The sequence below is a fragment of the Callospermophilus lateralis genome, chromosome 1, assembly GCF_048772815.1.
Source record: "Callospermophilus lateralis isolate mCalLat2 chromosome 1, mCalLat2.hap1, whole genome shotgun sequence".
NCBI lineage: Eukaryota > Metazoa > Chordata > Mammalia > Rodentia > Sciuridae > Callospermophilus > Callospermophilus lateralis.
Window position 1 is genome coordinate 213,743,699 of NC_135305.1, and position 25,986 is coordinate 213,769,684.

At 56.4% G+C, this 25,986-nt stretch overlaps 1 protein-coding gene across 4 annotated transcripts; it reads right to left on the minus strand.

Annotated features, from left to right (window-relative positions):
- Positions 1 to 58: 58 nt before the first annotated feature.
- On the minus strand, positions 59 to 25,030 carry Pkn1 (protein kinase N1). Of its 4 annotated transcripts, none has more exons than XM_076847587.2 (22): positions 24,816 to 25,030; positions 20,083 to 20,377; positions 18,010 to 18,161; positions 16,334 to 16,469; positions 13,416 to 13,561; positions 12,785 to 12,998; positions 11,832 to 12,026; positions 8,339 to 8,448; positions 8,114 to 8,257; positions 4,539 to 4,614; positions 4,325 to 4,466; positions 4,144 to 4,237; positions 3,480 to 3,559; positions 3,330 to 3,405; positions 3,154 to 3,245; positions 1,749 to 1,925; positions 1,546 to 1,608; positions 1,389 to 1,465; positions 1,140 to 1,282; positions 775 to 882; positions 591 to 671; positions 59 to 329 (listed from the first exon to the last, which is right to left on the minus strand). In XM_076847587.2, the coding sequence occupies exons 1-22, from the start codon at positions 24,834 to 24,836 to the stop codon at positions 126 to 128; spliced, it is 2,826 nt and encodes a 941-aa protein (XP_076703702.2). In that variant the 5' UTR covers positions 24,837 to 25,030; the 3' UTR covers positions 59 to 125. The 4 variants fall into 4 exon arrangements, with proteins under 4 accessions (XP_076703702.2, XP_076703692.2, XP_076703682.2 ...); XM_076847577.2 differs by having other exon boundaries at positions 4,144 to 4,240; XM_076847567.2 differs by lacking the exon at positions 24,816 to 25,030 and adding an exon at positions 21,073 to 21,138.
- Positions 25,031 to 25,986: the final 956 nt, after the last annotated feature.

Below are 25,986 nucleotides of genomic sequence, written 5' to 3' on the forward strand. Positions count from 1 at the left end.
CTACCTCCAAGCATGTCCAATCCCAACCCCCTCTCGACGCACAAGAAGGGCCAGGATGCAGGGCTGGGGCAGACCCCGGAGGCCTTTTTAAAAACTAAGAGCTCGGGGCAGGGGCAGGGGATGGGCTAGCAGCCGCCGGCCACGAAGTCGAAGTCCTGGAAGGCTGCCTGCTCAGTGGCAGTGAGGGGCCGCGCGTCGCGGGGTGGGCTCAGCGTGGGGGCCTCCCCAGTGAACTCCTCGTCGAAATTGCTGACATCGGTGCGCCCCGAGAGCGTGGGCACGAAGGGTGGGGGCAGGCGCCGGGCCAGCAGGGCTTCCCAGCCCAGTGTCTGGGAAGGCAGGAGAAGGAGGTCAGGATGGGAGGCTCGGGGCAGGCGTGGCTGAGAGGCCGGCCCTGGGTTTGTGGGGTCAGCACAAGGTAGAAGAGGGATGAGGCTGGGGCAGGGGGAACTGGCTCACCCGGGACACGGCCCACCAGGCCAGAAGGAGTGACTTGGCCTCCACGGGGCAGTGTGGGAGGGGAGGGGAGGACACAGCCCGTGGCTCAGGGCCCCTGGGGTGGGAAGGGCGACTGGCTCCTGGGGTCTCACCCTGAAGAACGGCTGCTTCTTCACGTCCTCTGCATCTCGCTCACTGGACCCCAACCTCCGCTCTGGATTCCTCCGCAGCAGCTGCGGGTGCAAAGCTGCGTCAGGTCCATATCCCGCCGAGGCCCTGACCCAGAGCCCCTAACCCAGAGCCCTGTCTGGGCCGTCCCTGCCCGGGCATCCTCACCCTCCGCATGATGCCGATGGCCTCCGCAGACAGGAAGCGCGGGTAGCGGACCTCATCATTGACGATGCTGTCGAACACCTCCTCCTCATCATCCCCTGGGAATGGCGACTGGGGACAGGGGTGGGGTGAACGAGGCCCCTCTCCGGGACACCACACCCAGTTCCACCCGAACCCTTGCTTTGGCAGTGCGTCCCCACAGGGGCTGGCTTGAAGAGGGGCGGGTATCCCATTTCACAGATTGGGCACTGAGGTCCAGGGGCACAGCCACCTGTCCTCCTCCCCCAGCTGTGACGGAGGCAGAGTTGCGTCCCAGCCCTGGGCACAGGCACACACTCCAGGCCCCGTGGGGCGCCCTGGGGCCTCACCTCACCGACCAGCATCTCGTAGAGCAGCACGCCCAGCCCCCACCAGTCCACGGCCCGGGTGTAGGACGTGTCTGTCAGCACCTCGGGCGCCAGGAACTCCGGGGTCCCGCAGAAGGTGCTGGTCCGGTCCCCATAGCCCATGCCTGGAGCAGCAGGGCCAGACGAGCTTAGCGGGTGGCCCAGCACGGCCACCGTGGTCCACACAGCCGGCCGCCCCCTCCCTGTCCGACCCCAGGCTCCGCTGCTCACCCTCTTTGCAGAGGCCAAAGTCTGCGATCTTGACGTAGCCCTCAGTGTCCAGGAGCAAATTGTCCAACTTGAGGTCCCTGTGGGGTCAGAGGTACAGACAGGCTGGTTTGGGGGGGCTCTGGCGGTGCCAGGGCCGAGGCGCCCCTGCAGCACACACCTGTAGACGATCTTGTGTTCGTGGAGGAACTGCAGCCCCAGAACCACGCAGGCCGAGTAGAAGCTGCGGAGAGAGTGGGCGGGTCCTGGGAGCCTGCAACCCGCACCCTTGGGCCCCCAGCCCCCAAGAGCTCCCGGAGGCCGGGGAGGCAGGGCCCAGGGATGGAGGGGGCGCCAGGGCTGAGAGCCTGGGCAGTGGCTCACACGGCTCGCGGCTCGGAGAACACGTCGCTGTGGATGTGCAGCATGAGGTCGCCGCCCGCGGAGTACTCCATCACGAAGCACACGTGCTCCGGGGTCTGGAAGCAGCCGAAGAGGTTCACCAGGAACGGGTGTCCCGCGCTGGTCACGGCTGCCAAGATCCGCTTCTCACACATCAGGCTGGGAAGGGACAGGGGGTGGGGGGCACAGGTCACGGACACCCCCAACCCCCAACCCCCACTCTCCCCAGAGTCCTCAGTCCACCGCAGATACAACTGTGCACTCCGGATAAGTTGCTTACAATCTCTGAACCTCAACAACCTGATCTGCTAAAGAGGCACCCAGAACCCATCTGTCTTCCCAGTAACTGCCCCATGACCTTCCTTTGGGGAACCGCAGGGCTGGGCACAAGGCCCAGGCCACTGGGGTGCTCCAACTCTTTGGCCAGGGATTGGTTCAGGGATGGGCAAGCCTAATCAAGGGTCTTGGATTGAGGTCCCTGTGGGGTCAGAGGGTACAGAGAGGGATAGACTAGTTTGGGAGGGGGCTCTGGCTGTGCCCAGTGGCTGAGGCACCCCCACAGGGACTCTGCTTCCACCACTGGATTACCAGGGTTTCCACTGGAATTATTAAGGAATGAAGGCTAAAGCTGTGGGTGAATCTCAAGCTGTTGGAGTACAGAGGTATCTTTGCCCTCTGGAGGGGACTGCAAGCCAAGTCCGCACACAGGAACACAGAACTGAGAAACCTCATCTGAGCACCTGGATACAGCCATGCCTGAAGGCACTCACCCCAGGACTTTTCTGGTCCAGCTCAATAAATTCTTTTGTTTGTTTAAACCTTTCTAAGTTGATTTCCTGATTATTATTATTGGGAAGGCTGGGGACAATCCCAGTGCCTCTGTTGAGTGTTTATAGGGATTAAGCTCTGTTTAGAGTACTTCAGATGAATCCTCTCATTTACCCTGCAAGAAGGATGTTATCATTCCTCTTTGACAGATCAGGAGACTGCAGTACTGAAGGGAGAACTCAGGTTCTCCAAGCACATCCAGCAGAGCTCAGATTTTAACCTGGGGCCCTGACCCCAAAGCAGAGGCAGTGTAGTAGCACCAGCTTCGGAGCCTGAGGCCCTAGGTTCAAAGCTGGACCTGCTGCTTATTGGCCATGTGACTTTGGACAAATTGCTCAATCTCTGTGTGCCATCAGCAGAAAGGGAACTACAACAGTATTTACTGCTTGAGAAAATAACTGCTCTTTAAATTGTCACTATTATCTTAAATATAAGAGTAATAAGTTCCAGTGGCTGTTATGAGTCACTCTCACTACAGCTCCAAAAACAGTATGGCTCTGTCTCTCATTTCCCAGAAGAAAAGACAGAGGTCCCCAGAGGGTCACAGCAGGGTTCTCACCTCTCTACCTCATCTCGGGCCACAATGTCCCCTTTCTTCAAAGCCTTGATGGCAAACAGCTCCCCGCTGGACCGGAATTCAGAAAGCAGCACCTGGAACCACAGGCAGCCTCAGTGGCCAGCCCAGGACCCAGCCGGACAGGACCCCCAGCCCCCAAATCCTTGCCCTGCACTCACCTTCCCAAAGTGACCCCGGCCAAGTACTGCCAGGAACTTGAAGTCCGCGAGGGTCAGAGGTGACTTCCTCAGAGGGCTGTGGAGAGAGGGCACTGGTGGGGACAGGGATGGGGGCAGGGCTGGGGAGTGGGGACTGGAGAGAGGCGTCACCTGCACAGGGCGGGGCCCGGGGTCTCCTGGGTTTCCGGGGGCAGCTCAGGAGTGCTGACAGTTTCCTGGGTGGGGGAACTCTATGGAGGAGAGAGGAGGTCAGGTGGGGGGCCGGATGCCCCTGCCCCGACCTGCCCATCTGCCCTGGACCCCTCTGTCCTGGCTCTTCCCACACCCGCCTTGCGCACACCCCTCCAGCCGTGAGGCGTCCCTGCCCTGCATACACTGGGCACACTGTGTGTGCTGCCAACTTCTGACCTAGAGCCAGACCCAGGACAATGCCGTCACCTTGGCAGGCTCCCCTGTCACTCTTCTGTGAGTGATCCCTATCTGGAGAACGGCAAGATCCTGACCTTGTCATTCACAGGAGCTGTGCAGGGGCCGGAGGTGAAGCTACTCGGCGCAGGTCACTCAGCAATGAGGGGGAATGCAAGCAGCTGGGCTCCCCATTCCCTTTTTTTAGGACTGGGGATGGGCCCCAGGCCTTGCAAGTGCTCTGCCACTGAGCTACACTCCCAGCCCCTGAACGCAAGGATAGAAAGCCAGGCTCCAGTTTTACTAGAGACATGCTGTGTGAGCCCAGGGAAATTCCTGGCTGTCTCTGATAATGGACCAGGATGCCCAGCACAGCTCGGGCCTAGTGGGAGAGGGGACAGACGCCTACCAGGCTTGAGGGGCTGGAAAGAGGCCCCGGGAGGCTCTTCTGGGGCGAGCTGTCCGAGTCAGCTCCGAGGTTCAGCTTCTCCACGGAGACGTCACTGCTAGAGGGGAGGAGGGTGTGTGGGACCCGCAGCGGCTGCAGCTGTGCAGTGAGAGGCGGCTGGGAGCCCGGGGCGCCTCCTTACCCTGTGGTTCGGGCCTCGGACCCTGGAGAAGGCCCGGGACTGAAGGTGCCTGTGGCAGTGGCGTTGGGAATGAGCCTCCGAAGCAGCCGCACCCACGTGGCGACGTCGATGTTCATCTGCCTGGCACGCTGGAACGCCTTTCCTGAGACAAGACCCAGGGGCTGTCACTCCCTGGGACATTCGGGCCGCCTCCCCCGCCCCAGGCCAACCTCACCTTGCTGCTTGGAGAATATCTTCTTCTGCCTCCGGAGCCGCGGGATCCTCTCAATAACGGGGTTGCGGAAGGTGACCTGGGCGGGGAAGGCGAGGCCCTGCTCACTGAGGGCAGCCTGGTGAGGACCCTCAGGAGACCAGGTGTGTCTGCCCGTGCTCTGTGGGTTCTGATCACCACGCACTGCGCTCAACCCCAGAGAGCCGGGTGTTCCCACCTGCCTCCTGCTTGGAAAGGGAAGGAGCAGGCGACCAGGCCCCCGGAGGGGGAGGGTCCGGCCCATGGGACTGACATCTGCGCCAGCCAACTGAGGTCCGGCAGCACCCACTGCCCTGATTCCCCAGGTGTGGCCCAGGGCAGCTGACCTGGTGGCACCTGATGCTGTGGTCTAATCTGGAATGGCCTGTGTTAAAGGCTGGTCCTGGGCCTGTGCAGTACTGGGGGGCGGAGCTCCTGGAGGCGGGGCCTGGGGCAAGGCCGTCAGGTCGCTGGGCACCCCAGCCTGGGACACCAGGGCCCTAATCCAGGACACCAGGACCCCAGCCCCAGCCGGTTCTGCTCCTGCGGGGCTTCCAGCTGCCATGAGAACAAGACCGTCTACCACGTGCCCCTGGCAAGATGTGCTGTGCCCCACAGGCCCAGAGCGACGGTGCCAAGCAGCCACTGACCCAAGCTATGAGCCAAACACCTCTTTTGTCTTTTAAGTTGATCACTTACAGGTATTTTGTCACAGCGGGAGAGTTGACTAACACCTGGGAACTTGCTCGAAATACAGATTCTCAGGCCCCCATCATGGACTACCGAACCAGAAGCACTGGGGGTGAGGCCCGCCAGGACGCCAAGGTCCTCCCACACGGGAAACCACCGTCTGGCTCAATCTTCCCAACTCCAACAGCTTCTCGCAGGTTCTGAAGTCCAGAACCACAGTGTCCCACGTGGTCACCACACATGGTGACTTAAATTTAAATTAGTTGAAACTTAAGTACCATTAAAACTTTGGTTCCTCAGTCACACTGCCACGCTTCAGATAGGAACACTCCAGCCACGACAGAATCCAGTGACCGTGGCTCTGGGACGACAGAGCGGCAGCAAGTTCTGTGACTGGAGCTTCAGGGGCCTCCGACACAGACAGAGGCAGGCGGGAAGCCTCGGCCTGGCGCTGCCTCCAGCCCCCTCCTCCTGGTGTTTCTCTTGTTTGTGTTTGGTTTGGGGGGAGCTGGGGATGGAGCCCAGGGCCTAGGCACTCAGGGAGGCCCTCTCCACAGGGCCTCGCCCCAGCCCAGAACAATTACACTGCCCACCACCTGAACTCGCCTTTCCTTCAAGGACCAGGTTGCGTAAGAGTGTCCAGGTGAGGGTGTGGGACAGGAGACAGACTCAGATACAGGGAAGTAAAGGGTTTTTTTGTTTTGTTTTGTTTTGTTTTTTGCTATGCTGTGAAGGGACCCAGGGCCTCACTCATGTTAAGCACGCGCTACCACCAGGTCCCATCCCGGCAGGTCCCATCCCAGCTCCTTCCCTACTTCTTTTTTTTTTTTTTTGGGGGGGGGGGGATCGGAGATTGAATTCAGGGGCACTCGGCCACTGAGCCACATCCCCAGCCCTATTTTGTATTTAATTTAGAGACAGGGTGTCACTGAATTGCTTAGGGCCTTGCTTTTGCTGAGGCTGGCTTTGAACTTGCAATCCTCCTGCCTCAGCCTCCAGAGCCGCTGGGATTACAGGCCTGCACCACTGCACCCAGCTTGTTCCTCTACTTCTGGTGGAATTCCACCCCAATATGAGGTTGAAATGTCGTAAGCTACAATGCACTGAATGCCCCCAACCCACCGAACGTCGTCCTCTGCCTCGCTGCCAAAATCCTACCAGAACTACCCCCCAACCCCACGCCTGCAGTTGAGCAGAACCGTCCACCGCACACCTATTTAATCTAAAGGCATCGACTAGTTCAGGTGGTTTATTGACTATGGTACTGAGGGTCAAGGTCAGCACAGCTGTGCTAGCAGGTGACCCAGGGTTTCTACTGCATGTGTTCTCTTTCTCCCAGCATCATAAAGTTGAAAAACATTAAATCCATGCTGGGGGTCACTCAGGAGCAAAGCCCCACCAGAAAAGAAGAGAAGAGGAATACACACACGTGGGTGCATATAGAAAGAGTTTTTGAGGGGCTGGGGTGGGGCTCAGTGAAAGTGCTTCCTTGCATGTGTGAGGCCCTGGGTTCCATCCCCAGCACCACAGAAAAATAGATAAATAAAGATCCTGTGTGTTCATCAACAAATGAATAAATAGGAACAAAAAGTTTTTGAGAAAAATCTGGCCAATGAGGGGGGTCAGAGACTTTTCTTCTCTGTGCCTGAGTTTCCCCCTCTGTCAAATCCAATTAATAATGGTCCTCTGTGTGGCTGCTCTAAGATGTGACAAGTTCACATCAGCAAGGTCTCAGTACCGAGTCTGGCTCCACGATCCTGGGATCTGCTAAAACCGTTATTAATTCCACCTGTTCTCCACCAGAGGCCTCCTGTCTGGATAAATATGTGCTTTTTTTGTTTGGTACTAGGGATTAAACCCAAGGACACTTCATCACAGAACTACATCCTCAGTCCTTCCTATTTTTAGAGACAGGGTCTTTGCTGAGGGTCTTGCTAAGCTGGTCTGGAACTTGAGATCCTCCTGCCTCAGCCTTTGCCTCCCTAGTCATGGGGATTAAGGCATATGCCACCAAGCCCTGATGGAGATATTTTTGCCTGTCAGAACTGGAACAGGCCTGGGCAGGGTGGCACACGTCTGTCATCCCAGTGGCTTGGGAGGCTGAGGCAGGAGGATCAAGTTCAAAGCCAGCCTCAGGAAAAGCTAAGTGCTAAGTGAGACCTTGTCTCTAAATAAAATGCCTTTGCATATTTTATACAAAATGGGGATGGGGCTCAGTGGTCGAGTGCCCATGAGTTCAATCCCTGGTACTGGGGAAAAAAAAAAAAGGAACTGGAGTGGGCAGAGCTGCTACTGGCACCCTGTAGGAAGACCAGGAAGCACCCTACTCTGCTACCGTTCACAGGATGCCCTGCCACAGAGAATGAGGATCCAGTCCCCGGTCAGCAGTGGCTTTAGACCCTAACCTAAGGCATCTGTGGGAGGAGCCTCTGCCTGTGAGGCTCTGGGGCAGGCTCCACCCTTGCTTTCTTTGTGGGCTTGATAAAACTTTGTGATTTTCTTCCCGCTCAGTGCTGGGGACGGAACCCAGGGCCTCCTGCACACCAGCCAGCGCTCCCCCGAGCTGCACCCCCAGCCTTTTTCAGAGAAACAGACATTTCCATCCCTGTGCAGACGCCGTGAGCGCACTTCACACAAAAGATGGTAAAGTCAGGAAAAAACCACGTAAGGTGGCCACGGTGTCACTGAGCGATGTCACCTTATGGGGCCTCCCTTGTCTACCTGGTCTGTCCTCTGCCTCAGAACCGAAGCAACCAGCGTCACTGATGGGACTGAGTAAGGGGCCGAGGCCCATCCGAAGTGCGTCCTACCCTCCCAGGAAACGGGGGGCGGGGGGGGATTTTCTCGGGGTGGGGGGCGGGGGGCTGTACCTCAGCCACCAGGCAGCCCTGGGGCTCCATGTCCAGCTGCACCTCATGCCTCTCGTTGTCCAGGAAGTCCTCCAACTTCAGGAACTTGAGGGCACACAGGCCCCGCTGGTCCCTCCAGAACACCGCCAGCTCCAGCTCCCGCGCCTCGGGGGACAGGAACAGGGTTATCACCTGGGGTGTCCGGAGCCCAGAACTCGGCTGACCCGTCTGTCCAACACAGCTCACCCTCTCCAGCTCCAGGGTGAAGTTCTGGTCCCAAGCGTTGGGGCCACACGGCTTCCAGGAAGTCTGTCCCACCACTGTGTTGTCAAGCTTGAGCACGGTGCTGACCTCACCTGCAACAGGGGAGCAGGTCAGGAAATCGTGGGGGGTCTCTAGGGTCTTCTTAAAGAAATCCCAGTAACATTCTCTTTACCATATTGGCAAAATTCCAAGTTTCGCCTGTGATGTTAAAGGCTTTGATCCAGTTGATTTTTTCATATGGTGTGAAGTAGGGATCCAAATTCACTTTGTGTGGGTGTGGTACTGGGGAGGGAACCCGGGGACACTCTACCACTGAGTTACATCCCAACGCTTTAAAATTTTTTTTTTTAATTTTGAGACAGGGTCTCTGTAAATTGTGCAGGCTGGCCTCAACTTGCAATCCTCCTGCCTCAGCCTCCAAGTAGCTGAGATAATAGTTGTACACCACCACTTCCAGACAAATTCACTTTTATTCTATTCACAAGTGCCAGCAGTATACTCCTACCCTAGATAAATGCATGCAGGCGTTATACTTCAGGAGATGCATACATATGCTACTTATATAGTGGACCTAATCAAGAAACATCTCACTGTCCATTAAGAAGAGAATATAGGTTGAATACCCCTAATATGAAAATCCCAAATCTGTAATGCTCCAAAATCTAAACTTTTTGAGCACCAACCTAACCTTCATTTTTGAACTTAGTTTCATGTCCAAGATCACTAAAAATATATAAAATTACCTTTGGGCTATGTGCATAGAGTATATGAGACATAAATGAATTTTGTGTTTTGACTTGGGTCCCATTCCCAAGATATTTCATTATGCCAATTCTCCATAATAAAAAAAAAATCTATATTGTTGGAGACAAACAGGTGCTAAAACTACAAAGGAAAGCAAGGACATTACAACCATAAGCATGAGAAGACCAGCTACCTGAGGCTGGGGCTGGGGCTCAGTGGTAGAGCACTTGCCTAGTATGTGTGAGGCACTGGGTTCGATTCTCAGCACCACATATAAATAAATAAATAAAAAAATAAAGGTCCATTGACAACTAAAAAATATTAAAAAAAAAAAAAAAAAGAAGAAGAAGAAGAAGTCTAGCTACCTGAGGGTAAAAGGATTAGAATTGAACTGGGAAAAGGAATTCTGGAAGGCTAGCAATATTCTATTTCTTTTTCTTTCTCTTTTTGATATTAATTGAACACAGGGGTGCTCTACCACTGAGCCACATCCCCAACCCTTTTTATTTTATTTTTTTTATTTTGAGACAGGGTCTTTAGCTAAATTGCTAAGTTGCTGAGGCTGGCCTCAAACTTGTAACCCTCCTGCCTCAGTTTCCAGAGTCGCTGGGAATACAGATGGCAACAGTCTATTTCTGGGCCTGGGAGGTGGTAAGATGGGTGTTTGCTTTATTGTTATTCTTTTGATTTCTCTTGTTTTGAGTTTTTGGCTTTTGTTTTTGCAGTGCTAGGGGTTGAACCCAGGCCCCTGAGCTAGGCAAGCACCCCCCCACTGAGCCACGCCCAGCCTTATACTCACGTTTTTGTACATGGGTACGTCTTTCTTTCTTTCTTTCTTTCTTTCTTTTTTAAAAGTAAACCAAAATGCACATCAACACCACCATAATCATTGTTGAGTGGGCAGCTCTGTGGCATTGAGCAGTACCACGATCACCACCACCATCTCCAGAGCTCTTTTTCATCTTACCCAACTGAAACTCTGTCCCCACAAACTCCCCACTCAAGTCTCTGGTACCTGCCTTCTAATTCTGCCTTTATGAACTAGACTCATGAGGAAGTCACGCGGTGTTAGACTGTGTGTGACTGGCTTACTTCACTTAGAATGTTGTCCTGAAGTCCTCCATGTTGTAGTAGGGGACAGGATCTCCTCTTTCTAAGGCTGAACCATGTTCCCCGTACGGCTACAGCACACTGTGCTTCTCCACTCATCCACCGGTGGACACCTGGATGCTTCCACCTTTTGGCTACTGTGAATAATGCTGCCATGGCTGGGCAAGGTAACGCATGCCTGTTATCCCAGTGGCTTGGGAGGCTGAGACAGGAGGATCACAAGTTCAAGGCCAACCTTAGCAACTTAGTGAGGCCCCATGACACTTAGTGAGATCTTGTCTCAGAATTTAAAATAAAATGGACTGGGGATGTGGCTCAAGCAGTAGTGCGCTTGCCTGGCATGCGAGCGGCCCGGGTTCGATCCTCAGCACCACATACAAACAAAGATGTTGTGTCCGCCGAGAACTAAAAATAAATATTAAAATTCTCTCTCTCTCAAAAAAAAAAAGAATTTAAAATAAAAAAGAAGTGGGAAGAGCTAGGGTCGTGGCTCAGTGGTTGAGCACCTGCCTCACATGTGGAAGTCACTGGGTTTGATTCTCAGCACCACATATAAATAAATAAAATAAAGGTCCATCAACAACTAAAAAAATTAAAAAAAAAAAAAAAGGAGTGGGGATGTAGCTTAGTGGTTCAGTGCCCCTGGGTTTAATTCCTGGTACTAAAATATAAATAAATAAATTATACTGTTGTAAATGTGGGTACACAATGTCTCTTGACGATCTTGTTTTATATGCCAGGTGCAGTGGCGCGCACCTGTAATCCCCATGGCTTGGGAGGCTGAGGCAGGAAGATCGAAAGTTCAAAGCCAGCCTTAGCAACTTATCGAGGCCCTGAGCAATTTAGGGAGACAATCACATTGTATAAAATAAAAAAGGGCTGGGGATGTCGCTCAGTGGTAAAGTACCCCTGGGTTCAATCCCAGTTACCAAAAATAAAAAAAGAGAAATTTCTTCTAAGATCTTATTTCCAATTTTTAAAAAATTTTTGTTGATAGAATTTTATTTTTATTTATTTATATGTGGTGCTGAGAATCAAACCCAGTGCCTCACACATGCAAGGCTAGCACTCCACCACTGAGCCCCAGCCCCAGCCCTTGTTTCCAACTGTTTTGGATGAATACCCAGAAACAGAATCACTGGATCATATAACTTTATTTCTTTGTGGCACTGGGGACGCCACCCGGGACCTCACAGGTGCTAGGCCAGTGCTCTACCTGAGCCACCGCCCAGGCCATGCTCCGTGTTCTGAGGAGCCACGGAGTTCTCCACAGTGTGCCCTTCACATTCCCCCCAACTGTGCACAGAGGTTCCAGCTTCTCCAGGTCCTCACCAACACAACACTCTGCTCTGTTGTGGCTGTCACTGCTGTTGTGATAATAGATGAATTGGGGAGAAGGGACGTTGGTTGGTTGTTTTAGTGTTTTTTGTTTTTGTTTGTTTCTCCTTGTTTTGGCTTCTTTGCTTTGTTTTCTGGAGATGGGGTCTGGCTCAGGTATTCAGTTGGCCTCCCACACAGCTGGGATTACAGCCGTGTGCCACATGTGCACTGTTTAAAGTGTCACAAATGTGGGCGTCCGGGGCCCCATCCATGCCCACCCTCAGGCCCGGTGCCCACTCACTCGTGTTCTCAGCTTCCGCTTTGAGGCTGCTCCGGCCGCTGAGGCTTCCACTTCGGCTGTAAAGGCCCCGAGCTGGGCGGCTCAGGAAGGTGGTGCGGCTGTCAGGGGTCCCAGGTACCCCCGTCGAGGGTGAGGGGTTCCAGGGGATGGTCTCTGGGAGGTCTCTGCAGCCCACCACACGCACCTCCAGGGTTCCTGCAGGAGGGGCAGGATCATCAGGGGCCACCGCAGGAGCAGGCTATGGGGCCCATAAGGGAAGGGACACATCCCAGGATACAAGTGGGAGCCCATAAAGGACAATCGGATAGATGGCTGTGCCCAGATACGAGAACAGGGAGAGGTACTCTAGAGGGTCTCGAGGAACTCGCCAGGACCCACGGGTCTGGGGCAGGATCTGGTAAGCTGATCTGAGGTTTGAGAGGGGCTGAGGCAGAGGTTAGAGGTTCAGGGCTGAGGGGTTTGTCGGGCCAGGAGCCAGGTGGAGAGAAGGGGATGGGGCAAAAATCTAGAATCAGAAAGCAAAGTGGGGTGGGAAGCCAGGCTTGGTAGTGCACGCCTGTAATCCAGCGACTCCCAGTAATCAAGCTGCAAGAGGAGGACTGCAAGTTCGAGGTCAGTTTCAGTAACCTAGCGAGGCCCTAAGCAACTCAGTGAGACCCTGTCTCAAAATAAAATATTAAAAGGGCTGGGATGTGGCTCCGTGACTAAGCGTCCCTGGGCTCAATCTCCAGTACCAAAAAAAATCCAAACAGGTGGGAGCCCACGTGCAGAGGGCTGTCTGACCTGCGGACATGGGGTGCAGGATGAGAGAGACAGGTGGCAGGGAAAGGGAGAGGACAGAGGGACAAGACTCTGATTGGAAGGCCTGGATCCAGTTCAGAGGTCTCAGGGCTGGGGCAATATGAGGGGTCAGAGGCCCAGAGCCGCCAGGGGAGGGCAGACCCGGGGCGCACCTGTGAGCGGCGCAGGCTTGCACAGGGTGCTGTAGTGCATGGCGGGGAAGGGCCCAGTCAGGAGCGCGCTGAAGGCGGCAGACGAGGCCACAGCGAGCTCCTCCCGCAGCAGCCGCCCCTTGGGGTGGTCAGCAGGCAGCTCCGTGAGCCTCCGCTCCAGCGCCTCTCGAAGCAGCCCCAGCTTCTGGTTGGACTCGGTCAATTTCTCCTGCGCCTGCAGTGGGAAGGCAGGGCTGAGGGCGGGACTGGGCGGCCTACCCAAGCACAGATCTAGGTACTCCCCCAGCTTGGGTTCCTTCTCTCTAGGGGTTTAAATTTCAAACCACTGTTCCTGCCCTTGAGCTCCCTGTAGACCAGACCCTGCCCCTTACTAAGGCCCATCCCTTGCAGAGGCCACACCTCTTACCAGTTCATCCAGCCCGAGGCCTCGCCCCTCACCGAGGCCCTGCCCTATAGTGGCCCCATTCCTAGCCCAAGCCCCACCCATTGCTGAGGCCCCACCCCACGCTAATGAACCGCCCTGCTGAGGCCCCGCCCCTCCCTCATTGAGGCTCCACCCTCACCAGGGCCGGTGCAGGCTGTCACTGCCCTCACTGTAGCTCCGCCCACCGCTGACGCTCCAACCCCTCACCTCCCCAAGGGCCTTGCGGTCTGGGGTCTTGGCCGCGCTGAGCAGGCGCAACACATTTTTGGCACCCTCGGCCACCGCATGCTCCACTCGGAAGTGATGTCGTAGCTCCTCGATGCGGAGCTCTACTGCTCCCAGGTCTGGGCCCCCTGTTGGGATGGAACTTTGGACAGTGAGGCTGACCTGCAGGTCCCGGGGGAACCTGGCCCCAGACACAAAGCCATGCAGAGGCACAGGCGCTGGCCACAGACATACCACCGCCAGGACGCATCCCGCTTCTCCCCAGGGGCAGTCACTTAACAGTCATGCTGCCACTCGCAGGCAGGCCACACTCAGCCAGACTGTCACTCTTATCCAAACACCACCACTCACAGAGAGCGTCCTAAGGACGTAGCAGGAGTCACTGTAATGAAACACAGGCATGCTGTCAACCTGGGCTTAGGGACAGTCCCACTGTAATTGCGTCTTCATTCCAGAGAGCAGCAGGGGGACAGGCATGCAGTGATCCAGGGCAGTCACAGAATTAGCTAGAGTCAGTCACTGTCATCCAAATAAGACACTACATTTTTCACCCAGGGACTGTCACCCACAGGGACAGGGACATAAATCATGCTGTCATGAGGTGTTGACACACTTCACTCCCCAGTGAACAGTCACCATCCTGCGGTCACATCCTTAACCAGGCACAGGGACACCTGTGGGCATTTGGACAGCCACAGGGATTCAATGACACTGCACTCACGACGCTGGAGCAACAGCCATCCTAAGACAGAGTCCTGGATGCTCCGACCCCCATGGGGCACGTTGGAGCAGGGGCCTAGGGAGGTGACGAGGATGAGTGGAGTCGTGAGGGGCACCTGGGATAGAACTGAGGCCCCTCAAAGAAGAGAGACCCAGGCTGGGTGTGGCCCAGCAGTCCAGCACTTGGCTGGCAATCCGAGACCCCTTCTGTCCCCAGCATGGCCAAAGAGACAGAGGGACAGAGACCAGAGAGCCTGCCACGTGTGCTCACTTGAGCACATGGTGCCTTCCCCTCCTCCCCACCTCAGGACATGGCCAGAAGGTGGCCATCCGCAAGTCAGGAAGAAAGCCCCTGCCCACCACGCTGTCACCCTGATGTCACCCCAGGACTGTGGGAAAACAAATGTGTTCATTTCAGCCTCTGGTCTGCAGTCCTGAGATGGCAGCCCAGCCCAAGGCGGACCTGCGGGCACCCTGTTGCCCACAGGGACAGAATGCCATCACCACCTGTCACCTGCAGTGGAACACACAGGTCACAAAAACACAAGCACACTGGCACACAGGACTGCTCCCAGGTCTGGGTCAACGACACAAGTCAGACTCTGTTACCATACAGACACAGTCCATCAACTTGGCACAGGGACACACCATCACAGGGGCAGAGGGACCTGGTCAAAAGACAGGAATGACTTTATGCCCAAGCCCAGAGCCAAGAAAAGGGACAGTTACACTGCAGCAAAAACCCAGGCACTAACTCCAGCCCGGGAGTCATAGAAGCATGATCACGCCACCACAAGGGCAAGGCATTGGGACGGCTAAGAAATGCCACCACACTCCTCAGAGGTGGGGCTGTATCACTGAACCCACAGAGACTCAGTGTCACAGAGAAAGACTGGGTGTCAATGTAGATGAAGGCACAGGGACAAGCCACATCCCAACACAGGAAAGAGCCACCCAATGGCTCGAGGAGCACATCCTGTGACACAGGTGTAGGAATTTCATCACTCACAGGCACCGTCACAGCTCACTTGGCTACAGCTGTCAGTCATTAGGATGGTCCTACAGTCCTGGGTAATGGCCCAGTTCAGACCTCGCACTTTATCACAGAGCCACGTCAGTCACACTGTGCCCACAGGTGTGTGGCGCTCTCCTAGACAGGAACTGATGTTCCCGGAATGTCATCTTACAGTCACACAGGGGTTCCCAGGCATGCTGGTGCACGATGCTCAATATGCCACAGAGACTCAGGGATAAAACTACAAGCCACTAACGGTGACAACACCCAGAGGCAAAGGGCCACACTCACACAACACAGTCACCAAGAAGCACACAGACACACCACAGATGCACACAGGCCCCAGACACACATGCTGCCACCAGTCACAGGCCAAGAGCTGACCCTCCATTACCTCCCCTATGACACACTAGACATATAGTTGTCCCTTGATATCCACAGGAGACTGATTGCAGGATCCTCCTCTGGTACCAACATCAAGTCTCATTTATAAAATTGAGTAGCATTTGCATAGAACCCACGCACATCCTGCTGTAAACCTCAAAGCACCCCTGGGTGACTTAAAATTCAATGTGAACGCGGTGTGCATAGATGTCACGCCGCATCATTTACAGACTAATAACAAGAAACAAAGGTCTGCACGTGTTCATCAGAGGCACAATTTTTCCTTGAAATATCTTCAACCTGTATTGGCTGAATTTACAGACAGGGAACCCAGGATATGGGGGGCCAACTGAACATCAGCCCCTGGTCCCCATCCAAGTCACATTAATGCTGACCCACACCAGTGGTACAACCACCGCACACAATACACCAAGACCCTGCCTGCGCTTGGGGCTGGCAGTCTCAACACTTCAGCTCATTCGTACCTGCAGACCCAGACATGCAGGCTCATGCTTAGAACCGTGCGTGCGTGTACACACACACCCACACACACACACGGATTTGTCCTAAGGATGAGAGTTGACTGATACCTGATTTAGTCCAAATTTTAAAATGGGACAAAATTTCAAACAGACCCAGAGAAGATCAGGAACAGGTTACAGTCACACAGCGGGGTCATGGTACCTGCCTCCTTGCCCCAGAAAAGGATGCTTTGTGGAGCTGCAGATTGAAGCCTGCAGGGTGGAATGCAGGCCAAGCTATCTCAGGGTGAGGGACTTGCCTTGGGCCTCCTCTGGGGCCACCTGGCTCTCCAGCTGGCCAGCCTGCAGTGCCCGGCGGAGCTGCATGCGGATGATGTCAATCTTGGTCTTGCTGTCCTGCAGCATCTGCTGGGCTGTCAGCAGCAGCTTGCGGTCCTGGAGGCAGAGAGGGGTTGTGAGAGGAAGGCTGGAGAGCTGCTTCTGTCCACACCACGCAGACCCTGGAAGGCTGTGTGACAGTGAGTGTTCACGTGTAGGTACAACAGCGCACACTCCCATGGAGTCCTGGGAGGTGGGTCAATGTAGTCCATGGGGTCTAGGTCCTCACTCTGCCACTCCACCTCTCTGGGCTTCAGTGCCTTGTCTTCAGAGTACTAACGGCACTCGTCTCCACTGGCCCGATGACTGAAGGAGCTGGTCTGTGTGCAGAGCGCAGAGCCAAGCCTGCTAATGTCTGCATTAGCCCTCAGAGTGACGGGCATGTGGGGAGGCGGTCCCCCAAGGCCACACACAAAAGGCTACGCATTGTATTTATGTGAAACTTCCAGAACAGGTGTCCATACACACAGAATGTAGATTCGCTGTTGCCAGGGGCTAAGGGAGGGGAGGGGGGCTGACTACTAATTAAGACGGTTTCCTTTTAGGGTGCCCCCTGAAATGTTCTGGTACTAGACAGAGGTGCTGGTTGCACTACATGGAGTACACATAATGCCACTAACCTGTGCACTTTAAAATGGGCACCATGGTGAGCTGGGTGCTGTGGCGCATACCTATAATCCCAGTGACCCAGGAGGCTGAGGCAGGAGGATTACAAGTTCAAGGCCAGCCTGGGTAACCTGGTGAGACTCTGCCTCAAAATACAAATTTTTTTAAAAAGGCTGGGGATGGAGTTCAGTGGTAGAGTACTCTTGGGTTCAACTCAAGTATCACAAAAATAAGTAAGTAAATATATAAAATGGTTTAAAAAATGATGAATGATTGGACACTAGATTAGTTTTTGATTGTTTTGCAGTACTTGGGGGAACCCAGGGCCTTTCACATGCTAAGCACATGTTCTGCAACTGGGATGCACCCCAAGGCCCAGGGTGATTTCTACTGTGCTGTGCTTGGGGTCTGTCCTTGTGAGACTCAGTACAAAACAATTCTGGCACCTCCCCTGGTCTCCCCCATGTGACCTCTCAGGTGCCCGGCTGCCTCCCCTTACTGTTCTGCCATGAGGTCCTCCCCAGAAGCCGAGCAAACGCCAGGCCTGCGCTGCACCTCCAAACTGACCTAAATAAATTATTTTTTAAATAAATTATCCAGCCTGTGGTTTAGCCGAGTTCAGTGGCGCACACCTCGAATCCCAGGGGCTAGGGAGGCCGAGGCAGGAGGATCGCAAGTTCAAAACCATCCTCAGCAACAGTGAGGCCCTAAGCAACTCAGTGAGACCCTGTCTCTAAATAAAACACAAAGTAGGGCTGGGGTTGTGGCTCAGTGGTCAAGGGCCCCTGGGTTCACTCCCTGGTGCCAAAAATAATAAATAAGCAGTCTGTGGTTTTCAGTTATAGCAACTGAAAATGGAGGAAGAAGATGTGTGTGATCGTGTGTGCACACACATGCAGGCGTGTCCCTGTGTGAACATGCAGGTGTGTGCCCGCGAGGAGGGTCTGCGCTCGTGGGTGTGCACACAGGCCCACGTGCGCCCAACGCCCACCTTGGTGCTGCCGTTGCTGTAGGTCTGGATCATGTTCTCCGCCCCCTGCTTCACCTTCTGCTCAATGGCCAGCTGCTTCTCCAGACCTGCCACCAGGCTCAGGTTGGTGGCCGAACAGGCAGGGCCGCCCATACCTGGGGATTGGGGGCCATCTGGAGGGAACAAGAGGAAAAGCAGTTACCACGACTGTCACCTAGCTCTGCCTAGGACACGTTGCTCCAGCCATGAGCATCCACCCTCAGCCCACCTGGGACATCGGATGTTACCCAGGGGCAGAGGGGCGGAGGAGCTGCTGCCACCACACAGAGGGGCAGACACCAGGGCCCAGATGTCCTGACACCCAGCCCTCACGGGAAACCCCTTAGGACTGGGGTCAGGACCCAGAATGAATGAAGATGGCCCACATCCAGGTGAGTGCCTGCCTTTGGGGTTCACTGGTAGGAAAGGGCCCCAGGTGTTCACACAGCTGTGGGTGAGCCCTCGGGGTGGGTGTGCTTATGTTGGTGAACCGCAGGTGTCACCCCCAATGCTGGCACATCTGTGAGATACTGGGAGATCCTGGTGTTGGCTGTTCTGTCCGGGACACCACTCTGTTTGGGTGTGCAGGGCTGGTGTGGCTGTGCTGGTGCCTCGGGGCGTCTGCATGAGTCTCTGAAGGGTGGTGGGACACAGGCAGTTGGAGCCGCAGAAGCAACTGCGTGAGATCTGGGTGTTGGCTGAACTCTGTGCCTGCACGCAGGACACGGTGACAGGCTCTGTGCGTGAGGTGCTGGGCACTGGTGTGGGAGTGTGCGTCTCTCGGTCTTGTCTGGTCACAGGTGTCCCTCTCTGGCTGTCCAGGGGACTGTGGAAGTTTGCAAGGGTTGGTGTGTGTCTCTGGGAGCTGGTGTGGCACGTGTGCAGGTCTCTGTGTGTCATCTGTGTTTCTCTAGGTGCTGGTGGCAGTAAGTGTGGGTGTTGTCATAACTAAGTGACAGTCTCTGGGATGTGTAGCTGGGTGCAATGGTGCATGCCTATAATTCCAGTGGCTTGGGAGGCTGAGGCAGGAGGATGGTGAGTTCAAAGCCAGCCTCAGAAACTTAGCGAGGTCCTAAGCAACTCAGTGAGACCCTGTCTCTAAAAAAATATAAAAAGGGCTGGGGATGGGGCTCAGTGGTTAAGTGGCCCTGGATTCCATCCTCGGTACCCCCCCAAAAAAAAGTCATATGAGAGTGTCTAAGTCCTTGGTGTCCAAAGGGTGTTGTGATTGATGGTGTGTTTTTCTGGGGAGTTATATGACAAGGTGTAAGTTCTGGGGTGCCATCTAGGTGTTGTGTGACTGTAAAAAGCTTTAGATGAAGAGTTCTAGAGACCTGTTACAGCAGTGTGAGCATACGTAACTCAATAAACTGCACTTACTGTGGTAAGTTTTACATTTTTTTTAACCACAATTAAAAATAAAAATATAATATTTTTAAACATTAAAAAAAAATGGGTTGGGTGGAGCTCAGTGGCAGAATACTTGCCTGGCATGCTCGAGGACCTGGGGTCCAGGCCTAGCACCACAGAAATGAGAAATGAAAAATAAAGTCCCTGGGAGTCGTGCAAGCATTATGTGGTGTCTCCGGGGTATTTGTGTGACAGTGTGCACATCCTTGTGTGTGGGTGTGTGACTGGTGAGAGCTGCCGGGTGTTCACGTGACAGTGTGTCACCAGGTGTTGCCCAGGTGTTGACATGTCCGGGTTTTTATTTTCTATTTTCTGGTACTAGGGACTGAACTCGGGCCCTCCACCACTGAGCCACCTCCCCAGCCTGTTTTCAGGCACTTGTGTAGCCATGTTGTCTCTGTGTCGGTGTGGCTGTGGCACCATGAGTCTCCGGGTGTTGTTTGGGTGTCACGGTGGCTGTGTGATGCAGTGTGCATCCTTGGGTGGTGTCGGGCACGGGTGTGACCAGGCATGCCTGTCTCTGGGTGTTGGTGACCTGACCGTGTGGGGCTGGACACTTGCTGTGGCTGTGTGCTGACATGGACAGGTGTAGTGCCGGTGTGTCCCCCTGGAGGCACCGGCAGACGCCCTGTGTCCCCGCCTCACCTCCAGCAGGGTCCGGCAGCACCACATGGGCGTGCAGCTCCTGCAGCTGCTGGTGCAGCAGGTCCAGGCGGCGCGAGGAGCCGCGCAGCAGCAGCTCCACGGGGCCCAGGCTGCGCCCCAGGTCGGTGGTGGCCCGCCGCAGGTTCTCGGCCCCCTCCTTCAGCTTCAGCTCCTTGCGGATCTCGCGCCGCAGCCGCTCCCGCTCCAGCTCCAGCTGCTGCTGTACCCCGGGGGCCGCCAGGTCTGCCCCAGCCAGGCCCAGCTGCTCCAGCAGGGACCAGCTGCGTGGCTCGCTCTGAGGGGGACACAGCAGGCGGGGGGTGAGGGGGACTCTGGGTGCAGCCCCCATTGCACAGCCGCCCTGGCCTGAGTCCACCCTCAGAGGCTGGCACCTTCCAGCACTTACCCGACCTCTGACCCCAAACTGCTTCCTGTCCCCCAAACTGAACGGTGGAGAGCAGGTCAAGAGCAAGCCTTCCTCTCTCCCTGTCCGCTAGACCAGGGGACCCCAGGTACAGTCCCGCTTCCCTTCACCTGTCCTATATGCAGTGGGGTCCAGGGGCAACCCTACTGCCCCCAACTCTGCCCCCACGGAGGGGACTAAAGGAAGATGCCTTCTCCCCACGGCTGCACCCCCAACTAGGAGGTCCTGAGGAAGGCCCTGTGTTCCCTCTACTGTACCCCAAACTAGGAAATCCCAGGGACAGGCCTCACATGCTAATGTACCCCCAAACTAGGAGGTCTCAAAAGTAGAACCTTCCCTCTGCCTCCTAAAACTGGGACTCCACAGAGCAGAACCCGTCTTCTTCTTCCTGTCTCCCCAACCTACAAGCCCTGGAGGCCCCAGATATGTTTACCCTCCGCACAGAACTGACAACCACACTGCGTCCCCTCCACAGTCCCCAACCAAGAGGTACCCAGGGCAGGGCCTCCAGCTGGTGTCACTCGGGGTCCCCTTCCACACACACCCGCGGGGACCCCAGCTCCCACCTCCAGCTCCTGCTCCGTAGGGGGATCAGCCTCCGCCATCCTGGGTCCAGGCTGAGGGCCCCGCCCTCTTCCTGAACCTCAGCCCTGCCAGGGCCTCTGGGCCACCACTTCCTCTTTCCTGCCAGCTCCCAGCACCCCCTGCGCCAGGCCAGCTCAGGGGCATCTGAGAGGCCCTCAGGGTCGTGCCTGCTTTTTCAGGGCACCCCAGAGACAGCCCTCGCTCCCTGCAGATGTCCACAGTGTGGATACCCAAAGTGTGCACATGGCAAAAGGGTTCCCGTGAGGGCACACAGGCTCCAGAGGACAATGGGTGTGCGCATGCTTTCATACGTCTAAAGGAAGGTGCACACAGCACAAGGTCACAAGATGCACACACTTACAGGTCTGCAGGTGTGTACGTGGAACACAGGCGTGTACATGGAACAGCAGTCACTATAGGCCCTCAACGGGCTGGGGCTGGCCTGGTGCTGGCTTGCCCAGCATGCAGAGGGCAGCGGGTTCCATCCCCAACATCACACACACACAACAGGTTCACAAATATGTGCAGGCTCACAGGTACACACATGCACACCTATGTATGTGTGTATAGGACAGGGCTCATAACTATGAGCACACTTCCCTTCCACACCTTCAGGTGTGCGCCCAGGCTCACCTGTGACACTCCTACTCCCACCTGCATGCATACTCGTATGCAAATGCCCATGAATTCTTATCTGGGTCACTCCAGACCCCACACGATACACACTCCACCTGCCCAAGTGCACACAGCTCACGTGCTCACGCCACACGCACACTTCCCCAGGCACCATGGCCTCTAGCCCCAGTACTACCTACCCCAGGCACACCCTCCCACCGGCCTTGTGTCCCCAGCTTCCCCTTTGGGGTCAGAACGGGCAGTCCTGCAGAGGCCAGGCCCCCTTCTTGCAGACAGGCCATCCTGACTTCCTGCTTCCTCCCTGTCCAGACAGCAACTGCTGCTGGCCACAGCCCTGAGGCCTAGGGGTACCTCCCTGAGACCAGCACCATGAGAAAATAGCACTGGGGGGCAGGGACAACAAAGTCCTCCAAACAAGCAGCCCACAAACCACTTGCTGAGCACACGGTTAAAAAGCTCACCTATCCATAATAGATGCAGGCTGGGGCGGAGCTGGTGGCCGAGCGCTGGTCTACCATGCGCAAGGCCCTGGGTTCCATCCCCAGCACCACCAAAAACAGCAACAGCAGATACTACAAACCTCCCCCAGGTCTCAGCTAGCACAGTCCTGTGACATAGGTGCTATTATCAACCCATCTCCAAGATGAAGAAACTGAGGTCCAGAGCACTTGCCCACAGTCAACAGGAAGCAGGGCCAAGATTTAAAGAGCATTCAGAAACCCCACGAGAGCTGGAGGTCCCCACTGCATTATATCCCCTGGCTCTGAGACTCTGTTTCATAGGTGAGGAAAGTCCTCCTTGGTTCCTGACCTCAAGGGCAGCTGCCCCCAGGCTGGACCATCACAGGTCAAGAGCTTAACTCCATGACCCTACCATCCCCCAGGACACCCCTGAGCTGCTGCCATTGCTCCCCCACTTTACATCGGAGGAAACTGATTTTGTCCTCACCCCAGGGGACACGACACGTGGCAATGTCTGGAGACAGTTTGGGTGTGGAGGTGGCATCTATCAGGCTGATTCTAAGAATGCTGGCCAACATCCATGGTGCACAGGACAGCCCCCACCACAAAGAAGGACCCAGCCCCAAAGAACGCCTCTGCCCACCGAGTGTGGCCCATGCCTGTTTCTCTCTCCATCCCTCTAGGCCTGGCTCCCCCTGGCAGAATGGAGGCTCCGAGAAGGGAAGGCATTTGGTGCAGAACATCCAGTTAGAAAGGGTCAGTGCTGGAATTGAAACCTAGGCTCACCTAATTCCACCCTGGCCCAACTGGGCTCCACCCACCACCCTGCTGCCAGCCCCACCCTGTCCCCAGCAGGCACAGCAGACATAGCCAGGAGCAGGGCCAGCTCAAATGGGGGAAGTCCAGGCAGAGAGGAGGAGTGACCTCCCTAGCCCCACCCACAACAGCTGAGGCCTGAGAATATGCAAAGCAGGGAGGAAGCTTAGGAAGGAGGGAGGCCGGGCCTCCTGGGTCCTCCTACCCTTGGGTGACTCACTGCTACCCAGGGGCAAAGGGTCACCTGAGGGCTAGAAGGGGAACCCAGGAACCAGGCCTGGCATGGCCTCGGAGAATCCCTACTCCTCCACCTCTCACCCGGGAGCAGGAGACACCAGACCCAGAGTGCCCACCTCCCAGAATTCCCCTCTTCCCAGAGCAGCCAGGGACCTAGACCCCACGTCCTGAGATTTCAATGCCTTGGGCGGTTCAGGAATCTGAACAGGACATCCGTTCGCCGGACACAGAACAGACAGGCACACATTGGGACGGAGGGACAGGGCAGCAAGCCCAAGCAGCCACAAGAAAGGGATGACCAGGAAGGGAGAAGAAAGTGGGCAAGTGGCAGGGACAGGGACCGGGGCATGGGTCCAGCCTCATTCCAGGAATCACAGCCTCCATGTGGGTCATGTGTGGCACACGCCAAGTGCATGCATGCACCAGGGGACTCCTACAAAGCCCTTCCTGGCCTGTGGGTGGAGGCAGGGACCCAGGCCCATCCCAGCCCAGAGGTCTGACCTTGTGTGATCGGCAACACCAGATACGCCCAGCTCCTCGGCAAGGCTGGCAGGCCATCAGCAGGACTGGGGGGAAGGGGGCACAGGGAAGACACAGAGGGGACAGAGGCAGGTATAGAAGATGAAAACCTGGTTACACAACAACCACAGGACAATGGACTGGATGGTGAAGCACCAGTGGAGGCAGAGCGACACACACACTTCTCAGATTTGGGTCCTTGAACCAAGAGGGTCAGAGGTCACCGTGGCCCCAGATTGTGATGAGAGGGGAAGGTGAGTCCAGGGCAGTGATGCCCACCAAGTGGCACCAGGCAACCTGGTTGAGCAGCAGGCTGGTGCCAGTCACTGTGTCTCTGTGTGTAGGGGGTTCGAGGGTGACCCAGCAGTGCCACCCATGCATATGTGTAGGATTCTAAGTATGGGAGCATGCTGGTCTGTGGATATGGACACTCCCCACCTGGGATAAGGTTCCAGCAGGCAGCTTCTGGCAGCCTGAAGGGTGGGTGTGGGGGTTCCCAATCCCCTAATCTAATGAAGTGACTCGGGCACTTCCGCCAACAGGTGCCTATCTGGGTGGCGTCGAGACCATAGTAAAGCTCAATCTGGAGGCGGGGTGGCTGGAGCTTTGTTGTGCGGGGGAGGGGCACGAGCCGGGCAGCCTCCTCCCCTCAGGGGCACGGTGCCAGACACCTGTCCCAGGTGAAGCGGCACCTGCCAGGAATCGAATGCTGAGGAGGGGGATGAAATGCGGACCAGAGACATCGGGATGCACAGCCAGCCACAGACACCCAAGGGGGGGTCTCCACTGCGCGCCCACAAATTCTCGGGAGGGGCCGAGATTGGAGGTGCGGTAAGAGCCTCTGGGCCAGCAACTCCTCCAAGGACCACGTCTGTGCCTCCACCTGCCAAGAAGGGGGCCGCGCTGGCTCTCCGGTCCCGGCCAAGGGAGAGGACACCAGGCGCTAGAGGGGTCCCCGCCCTCGCCGCCCCCGTCCCGGGAGCCCCGGCAGCTCCCGGGCGGGGGCCCCCGGCGCCGTCCCGCAGCCCCGCGGGTGCGGACGCAGGTGCGCCTACCTGCACGGCGTCGCTGGCCATGTCCTCCTGCCGCCCGCCAGGGGTCCCCGCGCGGAGGGAGGGGCGGCGAGAGGAGCGCGCTTGCGCCCCGTGCGGGGCGGGGAGGGAGCGGGCGCGGGCGCGGCGCGACCCTCCCCAGGCGCGCGGCCCGCTCTGGCCTGTTCCACTCCGGCCCCGCCTGGCCAGGCCGCCGCGTCCGCGCGCCGCGCCCTCCGGCCCCAGCGGCCGCCGGGCCGGGTCACGTGACCGCGGAGGTCGGCGCCCGGGGAGGGGGCGGGGCCGAGGGGCGGGGCTCCCGGCGGCCCCCGGGGCTGCGGGGTCCCCTTCCCTCCAGCCCAGAGCGCCTCCTGGCACCCCTGCTTGCCTCCTTCCGGATCCCGCGGAGACCGCGCTCTGCGCAGGGTTCCCACATCCAAGCGCGCGGGAACCCCAAAGAGATGAATGGGCCTCGTTAAAGCGGGCAGTGCAGAGGCCTCTGGGGCTCCCGGGACCACTGTAAAAGCAAAAACGACCATTTATCCCCCAGCATTGCAAGCTCAGACCGCCTGAACCCACGGTCCCCCGGTCGGTGGCTTGGAAGTTTCCCCATTGCCTGCAGACGAACTCTGGGCGGGTCTGAGTTCGAATCCCAGCGAACGATGTCGAGGGAGCCCCAAAGCCGAACGCTTCGTGCGTGAAATGGGAAGGGTTTACTCACCTCTCGGGTGTTGGTAAAAATTAAGTGCCAAGTGCATGCTAAGTGCTGAGAATACAGTAAGTGCTCAGTAAGTGTTGGCCATCGTCACTTTTAAAGCTACTGTTACCATTATTCAAAGGGGTTCGAATCGCAACACGGCCTCGCACTGGCTGCCACTGTGGACCTCGGGAGCTTCTGAGCTTCAGTTTCCTCCCCCCCCCCCGCTGTGAAGTGGGGACCGGGCTCTTTTTCCGTAAATGCAGATTAGTACCCAAGCGAAATGTAGAAGTTTCTGCAGAATTTCTCCAAGGTGCTGGAGTCCCCCGGGGAGTGCAACTTGGTTTGTGGCCGCCGCCGGCCCCCTCTCCCCCTCAGGAACCCCGTGAAGAAGCCAAACCTTGGTGCCCGGGGTTCCTGGCGGGGAGCGCTCCCTTGAGGCGGTGCTCGCACTTCGGCGCCCTCCCGGGACCGACCACAACGCGGGGTTGTGGGTAT

Bases quoted from the DNA above. Each gene is read 5' to 3' on its own strand.
- Pkn1 (XM_076847557.2), bottom strand. From the start codon at position 21,111: ATGGCGGAGGCTGATCCCCCTACGGAGCAGGAGCTGGAG. The intron at 16,470-18,009 runs GTGGGCGTTGGG...CTCTGCCTCCAG, and splicing joins ACAGCAACGGCAGCACCAAG to GACCGCAAGCTGCTGCTGAC. The intron at 8,258-8,338 runs GTGAGCTGTGTT...CTGTCCCCCGAG, and splicing joins TCACCCTGGAGCTGGAGAGG to GCGCGGGAGCTGGAGCTGGC.